Source organism: Scardinius erythrophthalmus (assembly GCF_964197995.2).
Source record: "Scardinius erythrophthalmus genome assembly, chromosome: 15".
Classification (NCBI taxonomy): domain Eukaryota; kingdom Metazoa; phylum Chordata; class Actinopteri; order Cypriniformes; family Leuciscidae; genus Scardinius; species Scardinius erythrophthalmus.
Genome location: NC_138235.1, coordinates 17,258,845 through 17,277,865, shown reverse-complemented (window position 1 = coordinate 17,277,865; position 19,021 = coordinate 17,258,845). Strand labels below are relative to the sequence as shown.

At 38.5% G+C, this 19,021-nt stretch overlaps 1 protein-coding gene across 2 annotated transcripts; it reads left to right on the top strand.

Moving 5' to 3' along the window:
* The first annotated feature begins 8,746 nt into the window (after positions 1-8,746).
* Positions 8,747-18,383, top strand: LOC308702986 (uncharacterized protein). Of its 2 annotated transcripts, XM_081386188.1 has the most exons (7): positions 8,747-8,861; positions 12,182-12,331; positions 12,688-12,840; positions 13,059-13,193; positions 15,993-16,133; positions 17,459-17,602; positions 18,220-18,383. In XM_081386188.1, exons 1-7 carry the CDS (start codon positions 8,780-8,782, stop codon positions 18,222-18,224), a joined length of 810 nt encoding a protein of 269 aa, XP_081242314.1. In that variant the 5' UTR covers positions 8,747-8,779; the 3' UTR covers positions 18,225-18,383. The 2 variants fall into 2 exon arrangements, with proteins under 2 accessions (XP_081242314.1, XP_081242315.1); XM_081386189.1 differs by lacking the exon at positions 17,459-17,602.
* The last annotated feature ends 638 nt before the right edge of the window (positions 18,384-19,021 follow it).

Sequence of the window (19,021 nt, the reverse complement as noted above, 5' to 3'; positions counted from 1 at the left end):
ACATGTAAAAGGTAAAAAAAAAAAAAAAAATTGAGCTTGTAAAACAATGAAAGACATAACCACAATTTCCTGGAGTGACAGAGAGACAAAATATTTATAAATATTTCACTTTATCCTTCAGGTCAGAACAGGGATTTTCATGTTTCTCATAGACATTACCATGGTTGCAAATTAATAAAAAAATATAAAGCAAACCCAAGATTTTGGCCAAGTTGCAGATGTCTTTCACTGTTCACTGATTTCAAGCATTTGAAAAATCTAACTTCATCCATTTATTCTGCTAAATATTTATTTTAAAAACTAATCAGAAAGATATTTATTGCCAAGTAAGTTTTACAAAAGGAATTCTGTTTGGTCTATTGGTGCATCTCAAATTGTGCATAAATCAAAGAAATGTAAAGAATTGTCACCTTAAGTGAATAAAATAATTCTATATATTTTACATATTATCGCTTCAGAGTTTCAAAGTAATTTAAATGTAATTTCCTAAACCTTATCATGGAATCAGAGTCAAATCTGTTATAACCCCTAATGGCTTTGGAGCAACAACAAAAATTGATATAATTCACATAATAATTATAATCGCTTTAAATGTGAAAAGTAGTTAAGATGCTGTCAGTTTCACTCATGGTTGGTCGATTTCAAAGCGGCTTGCCGCCAGCCGGCCGCGGTTCATTTAGACGGCGGCAACCGCCAGAGAGAATGAAGTCGGCGGCCCGGCGGCTGTTCGCCGGCGGCATCTCGCAAGAAATGGGAGTGACGTATTCGGCGGCAAACGCTTCATCGCCGCCAGCGGGGCGCACCTATAGCCGACAGCTTGGGGCCGGCGGCAAAAAGAAGCCGTGCCGATATTTTTTGCTATCTGGGAAAGAATGATTTATAGGGATAGTTCACTTTGAAATTAAATTTTGGCATGTTTTAGCTTACCTAACGCCGCCTTCACACTGGCAGTTGAAATCAGCTCCGATACGGCAGCAAAACGACCGGAAGTCATTCATTTCCTATGGAGATTCGCAGACCGCATGCGAATCGGTCCGAACCAGGTGCGAACGAGTGCGGTGCGAAAAAAATCGTGTCCGTTGGCCATCCGGATGCGTTCAAAAAATTGAACTCTTGCGAAAGGCTACGGACGGTTTCTATCCGAAAATCCCAACGGAAGTTAGCGTTGCTATGGTACTGATAAACAAACCTGGATTCTTAACTTTTAATAAAATAAATAATGATTTTATAACGATTAGTTGTCATGTCATTTTTTTTATTTTCATGATGTTTTAACGTTATTAGGGCAGTTAATACAATTAAATAATTCAATATTTAAATATACTCGCTTCCGAGGCTTCCGCCCACTGATCTATATAATGACATATATATATATATATATATATATATATATATATATATATATATATATATATATATATACGTGTCCCAAGTTTAGTATATTATATATATAATGTCATTCTATATAGATCAGTGCTTCCGACGCTTTTCACCGTTGTGTACGACATCCGCTGGGGGCGTATTGCGTATTACGGAGCTGATTTCAACTGCCAGTGTGAAGGCGGCGTTAAGGGCATCCAAGATGTAGGTGTTTGTTTCTGCAGTAGTTTCAATTTTGATATTTTTAAGTCAAACTGTTCTTGTCTGTCAGTCAGTCATATAATGCAGGTCTATATGGTCACTACCTGAAAGAGCACGATTGTTGTCACGATTTGTTATGATTTCTCTTACATTATGAGTGCGCTTTTTGACGTAAAAATTGTCTAACGAACAGTTCTGTTTGTGTTTAAAAATCCGTACTGAAATCGAACCGAAAGCCTCGTACAGAATGGCTCAATACGTGTACCGTTACACCCCTAAAATATATGTATGTGTGTATGTGTATATATATATATATATATATATATATATATATATATATATTTATTTATATGTATGTATGTATGTATGTATTTGTGTGTGTGTGTGTGTGTGTGTGTGTGTGTGTGTGTATATAATTAGTGCATCACCATTATGCAGGCAAAAATTTTCAATTATTGTTATTAATTTATTAATAATAATGATAGAAATTATTGTCTATATTGATAGAAATTATATACCTAGTCTCAATCTATATTCCGTTAACTCTATATTGGCCAGCTCTAGTGTGCATCCAAGCAAAAGTGAATGACTGTAATTAGTTCAAAATGATTGTCATCAATGCTTTTCTTGAGCAATATTTTTTTTTTCTTTTTCTCATTTGGCAGACGCAGTGATGATCAACTTTCCTTTGGCGACTGAATGGGAAATAAAAAATGCAATTTCTGGTCATTTTAAACAAGCACCAGGGAGAGCAGGGGGTGGTGGTTATGGATATAAAGCTAACAATTAATTCTTAAAAAATTTTAGTATCTTAAGTTGTTTTACATATTTTCCAATGTTTTATTTGTTCATTTTTATGTTTGAATGTTGTCTAAGTTGTTAATATAATTGTTCTAAATAAATCCCTTTATAATCAATTAGTTTAGATGGATTTTCATTTATGAGAACCTGTTATATTTGAGAGAATCCTTATGCCTCATTTTGTTGTCTATTACATGTATATGTAGTGTAATTGATGACTAGTCTATTCTTGGGCTATGGTTAGACGTCTATTAGATTTTCACTGACAGCCCAAAATCAGCCTTGTTTTAGCCTAGACCCATATTGCCTGTCTATTAGACGTATGTAGTCGTTTAATAGCTGTCTAATTGATGACTGGTCTATTTTTTGGGCTATGGTTAGACGTCTATTAGACGTATAAATATAGTCATTCGATAGCTGTCTAATTGTCTATTCTTGGGCTATGGTTAGACGTCTATTTGACGTATATATGTAGTCATTCAATAGCTGTCTAATCTTGGGCTATGTTTAGACGTCTATAAGATTTTCACTGACAGCCCAAAATTAGCCTCGTTTTAGCCTAGACGTCTGGGCTGTGTTTTGACGGCTATTAGACGTCTATTAGACGCAAAATTGCTTGCTGGGTTCCTACGTTGCTAGGTTACTAGAGAGTGAGTGCCTTTGTTGTTCATGAAATCAAACTTGCTTTGCTGGTTTCTTCCGCCGAAAAAAATAAAAATAATTATCGAACGTTTTATCGAATGCATTTTTTATTGATATTGATTACGTGTCTATCGCGATACATATCGTTATCGTTTTATCGCCCAGCCCTACGCCGGAGACCCACTCGGTGCGCCATTCCATAACACTGAATGGTGTAACCAAGATAACATGATGCTTTTCTTTACTGCGTTGGTTCCTTACTGATTGGTAACTGTGAGTTAAGTAGGCTATGCCAAGGTGCTTAATATACCCAATTGCTAAGTATGTTAATATTTCCCTCAATCATCTAAATCATGGCCACTGTATTACCACTATGTGATTTGTTTCCTATAAATGGACAAGTAACATGGGCAGAATTAACAGCACAGTAAATAATTTGGTGATGGAAAGTCAACCTTTCATTCAACAGTCTATGCTGTGTTTCCCATACAACAATGTAACTCACTGCTTAACTACAATAGTTTAAAGAAATCAGTTAGCTGGTTACAAATATTTCCTGAAACCATACTGTCGCAAATTTGTAGTTCAACCACGTTAGTTTATGATCTCATGCCGGTAGTTGAGTAATAACTTCTTTTAATTAATCAGTTGGAGTTTGAATTAATGCCAGATCAATTTTGGACATGGCATCTGAGAATAAATGATCATTGTTGTAGTTATTTGTTTATTTATAGTTATAGATATTATTATTTTGCTGAATCAATCATAGGCTTATTCTTACTAGAGCACGTATGCACATGCGCACCCTTCAAAACCGGCAATTTAAATCTCTTGACAAACTAAAAAACATGATTGAAATTTGTCTATATACGAAATGAAAGGTATAGATTGTATTGAATGTCTGCCTGCTTATTTTACTCAAGATAAGGATTTATTAAGTCCACATGTCATACAAAAAGAAACTATGCTTCTAACCACAGGAGGAGAGCTGTAATTCCAGCCATACAACTTTGCGATGCTGTTGCGAATGTTCGTTTGAGCTATGGTCTGGCAAGCACAGACTTGTTGAAAGATGTTGATAACGAGAACTTGTGACCATAGTTGGCTAACAATGCTTTAAGGAAACGCATTGAAGGATTTGTGCAATCTGAATGCTGCACCCAAACGGACAATTCTAGTTTAAAAATGAAAAACCTGCCAGACAACTTGTTCAGAAGTCCTTGGGTCCATTCCAGTGAGTGAAATTCAAGAGCCAGATCCAGTGAAAGAAATTTCAGAGCCTGCTCTTTCTGTCTGTTCTTCCCGAATTAGCTGACTAAGGACACCCTTATGTTCCAAATACAATTTCCGTATGAATTGAGGTATCAACGTACTTGTTCTTCACCATGTAAGTACCATCCGTCTGGCCAAGACAAAGAAAAAAAAAACGTCCCTTCAACACTCAAGAGAGAAATAGATCGAAACCCTCCACTATTTTCCAGGACAACAGGATGATGCCTTTTGCCCATATCCTACACAACAGTTTCCATAACCTATCTGACATTTCTCGTATACTTTATAAGGTCCTGGAGCAGATGCTAACCGTTCTGTGTCAAACTCAGGAATTTCAGTTCGACTTTTGGGTGTGCACATAACGCTTGGCCCCTGAGAGTGTCACTGTGAGTCTCTAGGTCTGGTCAGTCTCCCAGATCTTCCTTCTACCAACAAAGTTCTGGTGAACTTAGGCTCAATCCCAATTCTATTTTATACCCCTTCGCCTACCCCTACCCCTTCGCCTACCCCTACCCCTTGCCCCTTGAAACAGAGTGTCAAGGCGTAGGGGTGAAAATATTGCCCTAAGAAATGGGACACCACTACTACACCGTTACATGTCATTATACATCGTCGCTAGCGCCTACGTCACAGGAGATGCGCCAATGTTTATCACAAACTTCCAAGATGCCGTCGTCAGCTGTAGTCTTGCGTGAGTTACAGCTATTTTTTTGCATTTTTCTTCTGAAGTTTGCAGAAAACAACTGAGATGACGATATCTTCGACGCCTAATGCTGCATTCACACCAAACGCGAATAGAGCGTCTGGCGCGAGTGATTTCAATGTTAAGACGCGTTTACGTGCGTCTGGAGGTCTTGCGGCGCGAATGAGGCGTTTAGCGCGGCGCGGTGGACGCGAATTCGCCTCATTCGCGCGTCCCCTTCGCTTCAAACTTTTGCTTTTTACACGCGTCATATTGTTAACGAACTTTAACGATTTTTTTGCAACTGTTTCTTTGAAGAACATGACCGTAAACACTAGATTGAATGTGACATAAAGAAAATGATTATTGGCAGTCATGTTGCCTCTGTAGCCGGTGTATGCAGGTACATTTCTCATAGCCCTTCGTTTGAAGTGCGGTCCCGAAAAATCTTCGTTTCAAGGGCTATCTGGCCCTTCACCTTACCCCTACCCCTCCAACCAAAAGAGAATTGAGACAGCCCTACCCCTTCACAGGAACGCGCAAAACGGAGGGGTAGGGCCAAGGGGTAGGGGCAAGGGGTGAATTGGGATTGAGCCTTATATGGGTCCTTCAAATAGTGAGCTCAATCTCCGAGACCTTTCGACCCATCTCAGGTTCCACAGTCACCTCCACAGACTGCTTCTTGCAGAGCTTGCATCTGCTTCTTTCCACCTTCACATTTGGTCCTGTATCTTAAGGCCCTTTGTGTTCTTGCAAACCTTCCCGCAGTGGCACATAACTTCTCCTCAACTGTAAGTGCAATTTGGGTAAACTTTTCTCATTATCTATGTACATTCTGTGGCTGCTACCAGGGGCATTGTTTTAAAAACATCAGGGGGTGAGCCCGAAACATAAGGGGCTGGGGGTGTGTGATAAGATAACATAATTTGATACGGAGTATAATGTATTTGTAGGCCTATATGCAGGGGCGGACTGGGCCAAAAATTCAGCCCTGGCACTGTAGCCACACCAGCCCACATTACCTCACAGACACACACATTCAAAGGTGAGGTAGTTAGTGGGGTTCAGGGGCATGCTCCCCCGAGAAAATGTGGATTTCTCGGACCTACATATGTGCATTTTAAGGTGTTTGAAGGCCAAAAAAAAAAATGGGATAACAATATTTTTAAAAGCATGTCAGTGGGAAGTAGCATAAATTATTTGTCAAGCAGATAACAGATTCTTAAACATGAGAATGAGGATAAATGCAATGGTCCACACTACGAAATGAAAATGCAGAATGTTTCTGCTCATTGTTGACAATACACAATCACATATTCCAAACAGAAATGGCCTTAAATGAGAAACATTTCAAGGATTATTTTGCATATGTTACATTTCAATCAAACGCCAGTGTAATCTTTTTGTGTCCAGAGCCAAATGAGCAATTTATATTAGCATTAGGCTAAAGATTCAGCAAATTGTTTCTTTCCTGAGTTGATCAATGATTTTGGACTAATCAGTTCAATTAATGTTCAATTGTTCAGATATTAAATGACAATCTTATATTCATGTTCGAAAAGTTACGTCAAAAACAGGTTTACCTTGTGCCATCTCGTCTGTCAGACATTTGAGTTTCAGCCACAGCTGCGACGCTAGTGCACTAGATCAATATGCAACACTCCTATAATAGTCAGTGGAGCTCTCTGCAACTTTAGCCCCTTTCACACAGAGATTCTGGAAAATACACAGAAAATGTGTCTTGGGATTTGTCACGGGATCGTTTGATTTTGGTTCATTCACATTTTTCCAGAATCTGTGAGTGCGTTCACACACATCTCGTAAAGATCCCGTAAAGACACGTGACGTCAGGATGCATGGTAGTAGTACCATAGTAAGGAGCTCCCTGCTCTCTGGTTCATTCCAGTTTGCAGAAATTTTTTTTATTCTTTCTTTGTTGATGACAAATAATTTTTCACTTTCTTAAAAGAGCAACAGAGTCGCGCGATGGCACGTGCGTCATCACTACGACACACCCCTTACGGCATTGGTCCTGGCTTTTGTTCACACAGGGTGTTGAATCCTGCTGTGTGTATGTGTTCTGACTGAAAATAACATAATTTCTACAAATCAATTTCAATAGTAACGTTACGTTGGGTTTAATTTGTCTTTTAATGAGATCTGCTAATATAATATTGTTAGTGGCAGGATTTTTCACGTGAATAAATGCATAGATCTGCAAATTACTTGTGTTCCGTAATGGTCTGGTGGTTAGAACTTTTGCCAAGCGTGTCAGAGGCTACAGGTTCTAATTAATACGGATCGTATATATTTTTTTCCCTCATCAAAACCGAATATGTTCATCAGTGGTTACATTACCAAGCAGGGACACGTTTGTGTGCATCTTGTTTTGTGAATTTACTGGAACGAATAGTCTCCACAACAGCGTTAAGTGATAGATTGAAGTGCGCATCCGTGTGAAGACTGCGCGAGCCACAAGATAACATCCGTGCCACTGATAGCAGCAGCAACGAGCACTCTGCATGATTTCAAAAACAACACGTTTTAGCGCTAGATCGTCTCTTATTTAATAAAATTAAATTAATGCTAAATTAATGCTCTGCTAGTTAACTGGAGATGTTTTATTTATTTGTGATAGGTACATCCGTGCCTCTCGATGTTTCAAAAAGTGGTGGGGACAATATCAACCCTGAGAAAAAGTAGTGGGGACATGTCCCACCCAAATTACGCCTATGCTCACGTGTGGACCCGCTTCAGAGCAACGTCCGTGTCTGTTTTCAGACCTTCCCACTTAATTAGCTCTCTCCAGCGCTGTATTATTAATGCGGATATATCCAGACTTATACCATGGTCTGGGTGAATACTCGATTCTGATTGGCTGCAGGGTGTCCGTTAAAAGTGATAATGGACACCTAGGAAAGGTGTCCCGTCAATTTGCCTGATGACAGTTCTAAATGATTGCGCTGGTGTCCATTATCAGGTTTTAATGGACTTCGGCGGAGGCAACCGCCCTCCACTGCGCGTCGGACGATTCACGCCTCGCCGTCGTCCATTAAAACCTGATAATGGACACCTCGTCGGGCATTAACCTTTACATAACCCTTTATTTTCCAGTGTTTTCTTCTGAGCTTTTCTCTTTTGTATTGTGTCTTATCTCTATTTCTGCAGTCTTTCTTCAGTTAAAATCTCCCTCTTGATCGTTCTCTCTCCTCCACCGTCATACGCCACCTAATGCTGATTGGCTACACATTTGTTGTTGTGTCGGTCAGACTAACTTCCAAGGTTTGTGGGGGAGAAACTGCCCTCTAAAACTCCATGTACAAATGAGGGGTTTCCATTTAGTTTACTTTAGGGAAAATTATCATTTCGCAAGAGATTAGTTTCAGATTTGGGATTGAATAGTGCCCAAACTGGCCAACCAACCACCCTTTCATAAAAGACTGTCCGGTGGGATTGTATTGGATAATCTAAATCAAACTAGTATAGGAAAAGTATTATACTTCTTTGAGGCCATTGAAAACTAGTTTGTGCATTCTGGAAGAAAAAAAAAACCTGTTTGGCATCATATTCATATAGCCTAGAGCTCTCCCCATTGGCATCATAGCCTGGAGCTTGTCTTGTATCAGAACTCTCTGACCTCATTGGAACTTTTTAAAACATGCGGACGAGTTCTATTGTTCTCCAAAACAGATCATCCCGCCCCAAACTCACGCCATTGGTTGAGCGCTAACTTAAATACTCTCTCGTCCTGAGACAAGTATGATTTTCCAGCAGTTCATTGTATGATCGTAATTGGAGAGGATGACAGCTCGAGTGTATTGCGCTGTGTTATTGTGTCTGTCTGGATGCTTGAGCACAACAGAAGCTGCTTCAGGAACCACAGGTGAGATCTTTAACTTCATTACGCAGCCTGAAGAAATGCATGAACAATAGTTCAGGTGACCAGTGAAAGATGAACTTTGTAAATATATAAATTGTAATATTATCTGAGTCAGTCAATAAAGAAGACTTTTATATTGAAAGGGTTGATGCCTGTTTCACACTGTGCAGTGTGTATGCGGTGCCTATTTTCCCTGTACCCATGCTAACAGCTTTCACACTGCATGTGGATGTGGTCCGGTGTTGTGCCCAATTTCAACTCCCTGAAAATTATTACCGGGGGGTCAGAATTTGGCACAACACCTGTTGCGTGTACAGCAGTGCAGCGATCGTTTCCGCACCGAGTCTATTTTTGCTGTGCTGCACGCGCTGAATTAAAGTAAGCGCATGCTCGTGGTCAAAATTAACACGAATTGACATGAAAATGTAGTATCTCACCAACTGCACTATACTCACCAATTAATACTGCTATTTTCAGTCATCTTTTTACTTTAAGCCCGGGGTAAAGCAAATAAAAGCAAAATGATTACCATGAGTAGCACCCTCGTTACGCACTTTTTTTATGACGCTAAGATCAGTTTAGGGATAAAGTAGATTTCTAAACTACTTTGATATGAAGCAGATAAATATGTGAAAAAGCTTGACACATATTGCAAAACCACTGACTTACAAATTCTGAAAAAATATTAAAGGTGCTCTAAGCGATGTCACACGTTTTCTAGGCCAAAACTTTTTTTTTGTCACATCCAGCAAATCTCCTCACTATCCACTAGCTGCTTGTCCCCTAGTCTCGCGTAGCCAGACCTTCAGACTGACGGCTGAAGGTCTGGAATTCATCGCAGCTTTCTTTGGCCAAGGCCCGCCCATAAGGCCGTTTGACCGACATGTCAAACAACCAATTACAGTTCGTTTCGTTCAGCGTCACGTTTCGGGGTGTGGAAATGTCCCCACAACAACAGACCGGCGTGCAACAAGTCAGTCAGCATAGAAAATCAAAGAAGGACAAGAAAACAAGCAGTAAGTCATTGATCTGTTCGTGCACGTATACTTTTGAGAATCCTACGTTTAGCTGATCTTGATAAATGCTCATTGTCACTCAAGTAAACACAACAGTTTTTCTTCCGCAATCACATGTCTGCGCTTTGTTTCCCGGCTGACCGAAAATAAACGCGACACTCGCGCCCCCCGGAAATCCGATAAAATTCAACCAATCAGATGACGACTTCGACATTCCTGAAGTGTTTCCAGTTAAGTGTACCATATGCATCAGACGTTTAGCCAACGTTCCGTGGGCGTGACGTCTGAGGCTGAGACTACTTGTCCCCTGAACACACTGTAAAAAACGCGGTCTCTGTGGACAGCCCAGGCTCCACAAATGGCAAGAAAAACAAACTGGCCCAGCTTTGGCCACGAAACATTACAAACAGTGTTCCAGCCAATAATGTTCAAGAATAATTTGGGGGTGGGGGTTGGGGGGTTAGTGCGCGTGCACATAGAGGGTGTGTGGAGAGTGGAGGAGAGAGAAGCATGAAGAGGGAAGTTAGCTAGAGGAGAGATGTCCTAACAATGACTAACGTTAAAATTGTATATTCTTGAGAATTTTGATAGGGCCGACACACAATCAAAGAGACGACATTCTGATGAACAAATAACAAAGAATAGGGAAAAGGAGAAGGAACTTACATTGTCCCAAATTTACATCGGAAAAGCGTTCAAAAGGTGGTGAGAACTCCGCCGGCAGAAGGGCTTCCAATCCGACATTCAGTGGGCTCTGTTTTTGCTGGACAGGGTAAATCCAGTTTGTTTTTCTAAATGGTTCATGACTGTTTTCATGACAGCATGGAAGGGAGGGGATGGGATGTGGAGGAGGGAGGGTCGAGCTAGCCTCCATTTTGTTTGACAATACTTCGAACGTCAACAAGAAGTTACGTCACCCATCATCGCTTAGAGCACCTTTAACCATGGCCAGACTTCAGTTAAGCCTATATGCCAGTCAGCAACTATTAGCCACATTTCCACTCTCTGCGAGCGAGTGCTATTTTTTTTAAACAGACCAGCCTTGGCTAATAGCCTCTGACTGCGAGCTTCGATGCCATAATCAAACGGCGTAAACTGATATTTATCATTATTTTACATAGAAAAACACACAGTTGAATCGCATCTGCGCCATTGTAATTACATGGCTATGGCTACTTGTTTTTGTTTTGTTTTTACCCCAAAAAGCGCACATTTAGAAAGATCTTGATAAATTCTCACATGTTCATGTGTAATTTCTTTACAGAGAATGATCATTTCTGTTAATTTTCAACTAAATATGCAATCTGAAGAGTTTAAGCGCTCTGTTCCGTCTCACTGCCATCACACCATAGTGGGGTAGAAATGTCATCAAGATGATAAAAATACCCATTTAGTTCCTGTTTTTAATATTCACAACATAAGCAAATGAGTTATCACACAAGCAAGAGTGCAGGTAATTGCCATACACATTTTCTTTGTATTCTGATTGAATTTGATTAAAATTAAGAAATGAGACATGAGACTAAGAGAACACAGATATGACAATAAAGTAAAAAATACTGTTCATCTCTGCATTAATTGCTGTGTTATTTCATGTTTCTCAACTCCGAGCACATCCAGTATTTTATTGTATTAATTATATATCACTGATAACCTTGCGCTATAGGCATGGCATGTTAATGCATCAATTGTTCTAGGAACTTCAAAGCATATTTACATTTTTGTGTATTTTGTGATTCATAATGATGTTCTAGTTGAGATCATTCGTAGCGTAGTTAGGGCCCAAACATATACTCAAGCCCAGGGGCCCTTGCCCTGATTATAACCTGCTCTTCTCTAGTGGCCAGTCATTCTCCGGGAAGCTGGCGCTCGTGCCGTCCAGTCGATCGAGACTTTTCTGGAAGATACAGATGCTGTGTGTGTGTGTGTGTGTGTGTGTGTGTGTGTGTGTGTGTGTGTGTGTGTGTGTGTGTGTGTGTGTGTGTGTGTGTGTGTGTGTGTGTGTGTGTGTGTGTGTGTGTGTGTGTGTGTGTGTGTGTGGCCTACTTTCAGTGAGTTTGAATGGACAATGATAATGGACAATAATACTAGAGTTTTTTCAAAAGGAACACACACACACAAAAAAAATTGGTGTAGAAACCATTTTAGATCAGGAATTGCCGCATTACATCACTTTGCCAAATGATTTCAGTTATTTCAAAGGTCCTTACAGCCTACAAAAGCAAAATACCCAAAAACCCCAGTAAAAAAGACATTCAGAATCAGCATTCAGTGATCTGGCTTCTCTGTCATGTGTCTGTATAACAGCAAATCCAGGAGTGTGTCCAAGCACAAAATATGAAGCAGAAGAGTGTACCTGGATACGTTTCGTGTCGTGTGCCGATGACAGGGAATGTGCCAACAATGAGAAATGCTGCAGCAATGGATGTGGACTTCAGTGTATGGCTCCAGATACAGGTATTATATTATATTATATTATATTATATTATATTATATTATATTATATTATATTATATTATATTATATTATATTATATTATGTGCGGTCAATCAATATTTCAAATCTTTGTTTAATGGTATCTTTTTATGAAAGAAGGCATTACTGATACCAATTCTGCTCCTGATGTCTCTATGAAAATGATTTTTTTTTTTTTAATTTTAGTCATTAATTATAGGCATTCAGCATTACAGTGTAATTGAAAGCTATCAATTTTAACATTTATTAGGCTTTAAAAAATATAACTAATATAATTTACCTGTGCTCTTCAATAAATCAGGGCTATTATTTTTCACTGTCATGTGTCTGTATAACAGCAAAGCCAGGAGTGTGTCCAATCACAAACGATGGAACAATTATGTGTGTAAGGCAGGATGATAAGTTGTGTGCCGGTGACAGTGAGTGTCCCGACAATCAGAAATGCTGCAGAACTATGTGTAGTGGACTTGACTGTATGGGTCCAGTTACAGGTATGATATTTTATTTAATTATAGGCATTCAGCATTACAGTATATTTGAAAGCTATCGATTAAAATTTTATTAGGCTTTAAAAAATATAACAACTTATAATTTAAGTGAACAATCTTCATAAAAACTCACAATGTCACTTCACCTGTGCTCTTCAATGTATCAGGGCTATTTTTTTTTTTACAATTTTTTTTTCTTCTGTCATGTGTCTGTATAACAGTAAATCCAGGAGTGTGTCCAAGAACAAACTATGAAGAAGTAAAGTGTGAGTGTGCCGATGACAGTGACTGTCCAAAAGGGAAGAAATGCTGCCGCACTGAATGCGGTGAACGTCAGTGTATGGCTACAGTTAGAGGTATTATATTATATTATATTATATTATATTATATTATATTATATTATATTATATTATATTATATTATATTATATTATATTATATTATATTATATTATATTATATTATTATAAAACTGGTTAGTTTCAATCCTTGATTCTGATTGATCAATAGCTGTGTTTTATTCACGATAAAACACGGCTACGACGCTTCACCCAACGGTTCTATGTATTACCAGAGAATGTCTAATAGGAAGAGAACTGGCACTCTCTGCTTACTTCCGGCTTCTGGACTGGCTGCAGTAACAGGTCTCTGTCCATGCGGGGGCGCTCGCAGGCGAGTGCAGAATGAATGGAGGTCTATGGCGAAAAACCCTCAAAATCCACTTTTCTCAGGATATAATTTTTTGTCTAGTAATTTGAATGATGTATTCGAAAGGAGATGCAAAGAAATTACACATTGCTGGGTGTTAGATTTTTTAGAGTCACTTATTTGGTTTAAAAAGTCTTTTAAAATGTGAATGACGTCAGAATGCTGACGTCATCAGCAGAATGCTAGCGTGGGCAACAACAACTCAACCTGTAAGAAATCGAAAAGAAATAAGTACTCGATCATTCAACTTTCGACCTATAACCCATGTTGAACTTGCAAAACTTACAATAAAATCTGAGATTTCTCAAAGGCAATCGGGTGAAAGAGACACATTTAGCCGTCTAGCCCCATACACTCCCATTCAGTCTGCACTCGCCCGCGATCACCTCCAGTGGAATTCTAATGGAACTGCAACCAAGATCGATACAATGGGGCTAATAGGAAGTGCCAAGGCTCTCCGTACACGGGCTCTGGTATTACTACACAACACCCCTAGCAACCACTCTTAGCAACTTAAACACAGAGCTGTTAAACACGCATTCAGCGTTTAGACTCACGCAATTGACACCTTTCACACCACGCTCTCACACCACACATCCATTTTCTCACGCAGAGATAAATCGCCAAGCAAAGAGGACACTGACACCGACAGTCAAGACAGAGCAGGTTACTTACAATAGGAAACTAATTCTCAGCTCTCAGATTCTGTCAATTTTATTACGAAATTCAGACAATAAATACCGTTTTGGCGCTTTTAAATGTGACATCGCTGTAGCACCTCAGTTCAAGCGGCACGAACCGATCATCTCTCTTTACTACTAGCAGAGCCCGTCAACGGAGAGCCTACACACACCCTATTAAGCCCTGTTGTACCGAATTGTGGTTGTAGTACCACCAGAGTTCCACTGGGGGCGCTCGCCATGAGTGCAAAATGAATGGGAGTCAATGGGGCTAGCTAGACGGCCAAATTTGTCTCTTTCACCCGATTGCCGTTGAGAAATCTCAGATCTGATTGTAGATTTTGCAAGTTCAACATGGGTTTTAGGTCGAAAGTTGAATGAACGAGTACCTATGTCCTTGAGTTGTTGTTGTCCATAACACGCTAGCATTCTGCTAATGAACGCTGATTGGTCAGTGAAGGACTGATTACGACCAGAGATACCGCTTGATGGCATCGTGGCATCCGAAGCGGGACCAGAAACAAACAAAACAAAAACTCTTCTAGCACGTGTGTTTACCTGCGTCAGCTGTGTTGTCGATGCCTCGAGAGAAAAGAAAGTGCAGAGCGCGAAAGCACCAGAGTGAGTGAAGGATTGCCGTTAAGCAGTGTCTCTGGTCGTACATGTGTATGACGTCACTGACACTTTAAAAGACTTTTTAAAACAACAAAGTGACTCTAAAAAATCTAACACCCAGCAATGTGTAATTTATTTGCATTTCCTTTCGAATACAACATTCAAATTACTAGACAAAAAATTATATCCTGAGAAAAGTGGATTTTTATTGGTATAGCGCCATAGACCTCCATTCATTCTGCACTCGTCCTGCAACCAGTCCAGAAGCCGGAATTTTACTGAGAGTGAAACTTCTCGCCTTATTAGACATTCTCTGCTACTAGTTAATGGTAAATAAACAATAATAGGTAGGTTGAAAGCTACAGTACAACTTATCGAAATGTAAATGCATCATACATGCTATCGATCAATCAGTGTTTTTCAACCGCGGAAAAAGGTCATTAAAACAGCTGGAGAACAATGTCACACATTTACCTCAGGAAAGCCATTTAATGACCTTAGCATGTTAGTTGGCTAGAAAAAATAGTATTTTATAATATATGTATTATTAGTAGCCTATAAATGTGTATTTTGGTAAATATGTGCACTATATTACATATTTATTATTTTTACTTATATCATTAAAATATTATAAAGTTATTATAATAAAAACAGCATTATATTTAATTTGAGTTGTTATTTTTAGCCTTTAATAATCTGTCTAATAAGAAATTTAAATACTTTATTAGTTTACATTTATATTATTTCAAGGTCACCACAGGGCTGTTGAATGTTTTAATCTGATTTAACATATTTGTGTATGTAAAAAAACAAAATCACAAAAAAAGTAATGAACCAAAGTCGGGATTTGCATCCCCCCTAGCATCCTGGGCCCATATGCCTGACATAGCCTACTCTGCACCCCATAGACCAGCCCAACCTCCCCACTATAGCGGCACCCCTGACTACGGGGCTGTTGAATGCTTGAAACTGATTGGTTGCCGAAGATTCTAAGGAGTGCAATTATTATGTACATGTCCATATTACTTGGCCAAATGATTTCAGTTATTTCAAAGGTCCTTACAGCCTACAACAACAAAAGAACCAAAAACCCCAGTGAAAAATTCATTCAGTATTCAGGGATATGGCTTCTCTGTCATTTATCTGTATAACAGGAGTGTGTCCAAGGAGAAAATATATACCAGAAATATGTGCCGAGATGCGTTTCGTGTCGTGTGCCGATGACAGTGACTGTGCCAAGAATGAGAAATGCTGCAGCAATGGATGTGGACTTCAGTGTATGGCTCCAGATACAGGTATTATATTATATTATATTATATTATATTATATTATATTATATTATATTATATTATATTATATTATATTATATTATATTATATTATATTATATTATATTATATTATATTCAGCGTCAGGTGTCAGGTTTCGTACAATTAGACATCGGGCGAAATGGCCTCAGATTGAAGCATAAAAGTTTAAAATTAACGAAACTATTGTTAACATAGTTATTATCGCAGACATCCAAACCTGCAAAAAGTCATTTCAGGGAGGTATCCCGCAGACATCCCACTCGTTAGGTTGTATAAAACGCCCCACTGAGATTATTTTTTAAATTTGTATTATTCGCTAGTTTTAGTTGCATGTTTAAAAATTAGCAAAATAATACATTGCAACTAGCTAGCTTGTATGTTGGCAAAATAAATTGAAGTTAAAGAAATCTTTCGAGCTATTTTACTCTGCGTTTTTTATTAACAAAGGCTGCTTTCTGTACAGAGGTTACCAGAGAAAAATGGCTTAATATATATTAGTGCTCTTAGTCGATTACAAATAAAATGAACTAATCACACTTTTCTTTCTGTAATTAATTGTGATTAAAAACATTGGGAATATTTTTTTTGTATTTTTGTAGTGTAATTTCACAGTTACTCTCCAAATTAATGTAGGAACAACTTAAAGGCAGTATATTTTAAATATTTGTCATAATGGCATATTTTTTTTTATGAATGAAGGCCTGGATTACTGATACTACTGGTACTGATATCTTTATTTATTTTTTTACATTAATGATAGACATTCAACATTACAGTATAATTGAAAGCTATCAATTTCAACATTTGTTAGGCTTAAAAAAAACCCACTTAATTTAAGTGCACTTAAAACCATCTTATGATGATAATAAATTACATATTTACCCGTGGGCCTTCCTACCTGTCTAACAGGTAGAGAATATACAGAAATTGAATAAAGTTATTTTACAGTCTTAACTACATAAATTATATATAGATTGAGTCTTATTAAAGCTACAATTTCTCAAATGTGCGTTAGTGTGATTCCGAAAAAAACGAATGTATGCACACAAAAAAATCGTGCATACGCCTGTCTTCCAGATGTGAAATCTATAAATCTTATAAGGAGTGCAATTATTTTCAGGGAAACACACGGCTAAAGTAGCTCCAGGCAGGTCTTGATCGCATTATGTACATGTCCATATTACTTGGCCAAATGATTTCAGTTATTTCAACGGTCCTTACAGCCTACAACTGCAAAAGAACCAAAAACCCAGTGAAAAATTAATTCAGCATTCAGTGATATGGCTTCTCTGTCATTTGTCTGTATAACAGTAAAGCCAGGAGTGTGTCCATACATAAAATATGTGTGTACGGTGGAGGTTGAAGATAAGTGTGCCGATGACAGTGAGTGTCCCAAAAAAGAGAAATGCTGTGGCACTGCATGCAATGGACGTCAGTGTACGGCGCCAGTGACAGGTATTATATTATATTATATTATATTATATTATATTATATTATATTATATTATATTATATTATATTATATTATATTATATTATATTATATTATATTCAGCATCAGGTCTCAGGTTTCGTACAATTAGGCTTCGGGCGAAATGGCCTCAGATTGAAGCATAAAAGTTTAAAATTAACGAAACTATTGTTAACATAGTTATCGCAGACATCCCAACCTGCAAAAAGTAATTTCAGGGAGGTATCCCGCAGACATCCCACTCGTTAGGTTGTATAAAACGCCCCACTGAGATTATTTTTTAAATTTGTATTAGAAATGTGTTCCAGCGATTGTAAAAACAAACAAACTGTTATATAAACAAACAGGATTGTGTATCATTTTATAATAATAATAATAGATTATTTTGTGTTATATTCTCTGTCAGAAGTACTTGAATTCGGATTATAGCACTGTTTCATGCACAGGGTGGCTTTACAAAATTAATAAAGATGATAAATAATACTCATTGCAATTCACTCTGTAAGTAAAGCTAGCTATTCATGTCCTGAGTCTTTTGTGCTGTACATCTGACGCTTAATCCCACTAAATGGCCAGACTAAATCTGAATCTCTATCCATACAGTCTAGGTGCCTAACTGAAGGGAATCCAGTGTGTGCCGAATACTGTCCCCATGATGGTCAGTGCCCTGCCGGACAGAAATGCTGCTCAACACCTGTGATCGTACAGGCAGTGTTAATCATATTAGAGAAATTATGTAATGAGTCATGTTACCTTTGCCATGTACCTATCCCATATTAACTATTGTATTCTTTTTGCCGGTGGGATTCTCTGTGATTGATTGGAGGTCCTCTCGGCAGTGATTAAAGCTTATTCAAAGGCATCATTTGGAGTCTGTCTGTCAGTCAGGTTAGACACTAGAGATCTTACTTCTATTCTCAAGTGATGGTGCTGAAGTGGAGCACTAGAGACCTGTGGAGAGACGTCTAGTAAAGTATAAAATTGTAGGTGTCTAGGAGACACCAGGTTAACTTAAAGGGCATCTATTATGCAAAATCCACTTTTATATTGTGTTTTGGACATAAATGTGTGTTGGCAGCGTGTAAACCCAATCACTCTACAGTGATAATCCACCCACTCCTTTTTGACATCATACTGCTCAGGCCCCGCCCACTGCTGCTGATTGACAGTCCTGTATTACCATAGTTTCCGCCCTCAGTGAGTTGTACACTATCTGCCATTTTCTCAGAGCTCGAGCAGCTGTAGTGACAATTTCTTGTGTAGGAAATATAAAGTGACTACACCACCTCCTTATTTAAGGCAGGAGGAGCCCTCCAAAGATCACAATACTTGATTCTAGGCAACAAATATAGTTCTTTGTTTCTTTTTGTTTTCTTTTTTTTACAAAATTTTGTTCCAACACGGA

What these genes read in the sequence shown, in the direction of transcription:
- LOC308702986 (XM_081386188.1), top strand. Translation starts at nt 8,780, where the DNA reads ATGACAGCTCGAGTGTATTGCGCTGTGTTATTGTGTCTGTCTGGATGC. An exon ending in CTGTATGGGTCCAGTTACAG is followed by an intron (nt 12,841 to 13,058) that starts GTATGATATTTT and finishes TCTGTATAACAG; the next exon opens with TAAATCCAGGAGTGTGTCCA. An exon ending in GTGTATGGCTACAGTTAGAG is followed by an intron (nt 13,194 to 15,992) that starts GTATTATATTAT and finishes TCTGTATAACAG; the next exon opens with GAGTGTGTCCAAGGAGAAAA.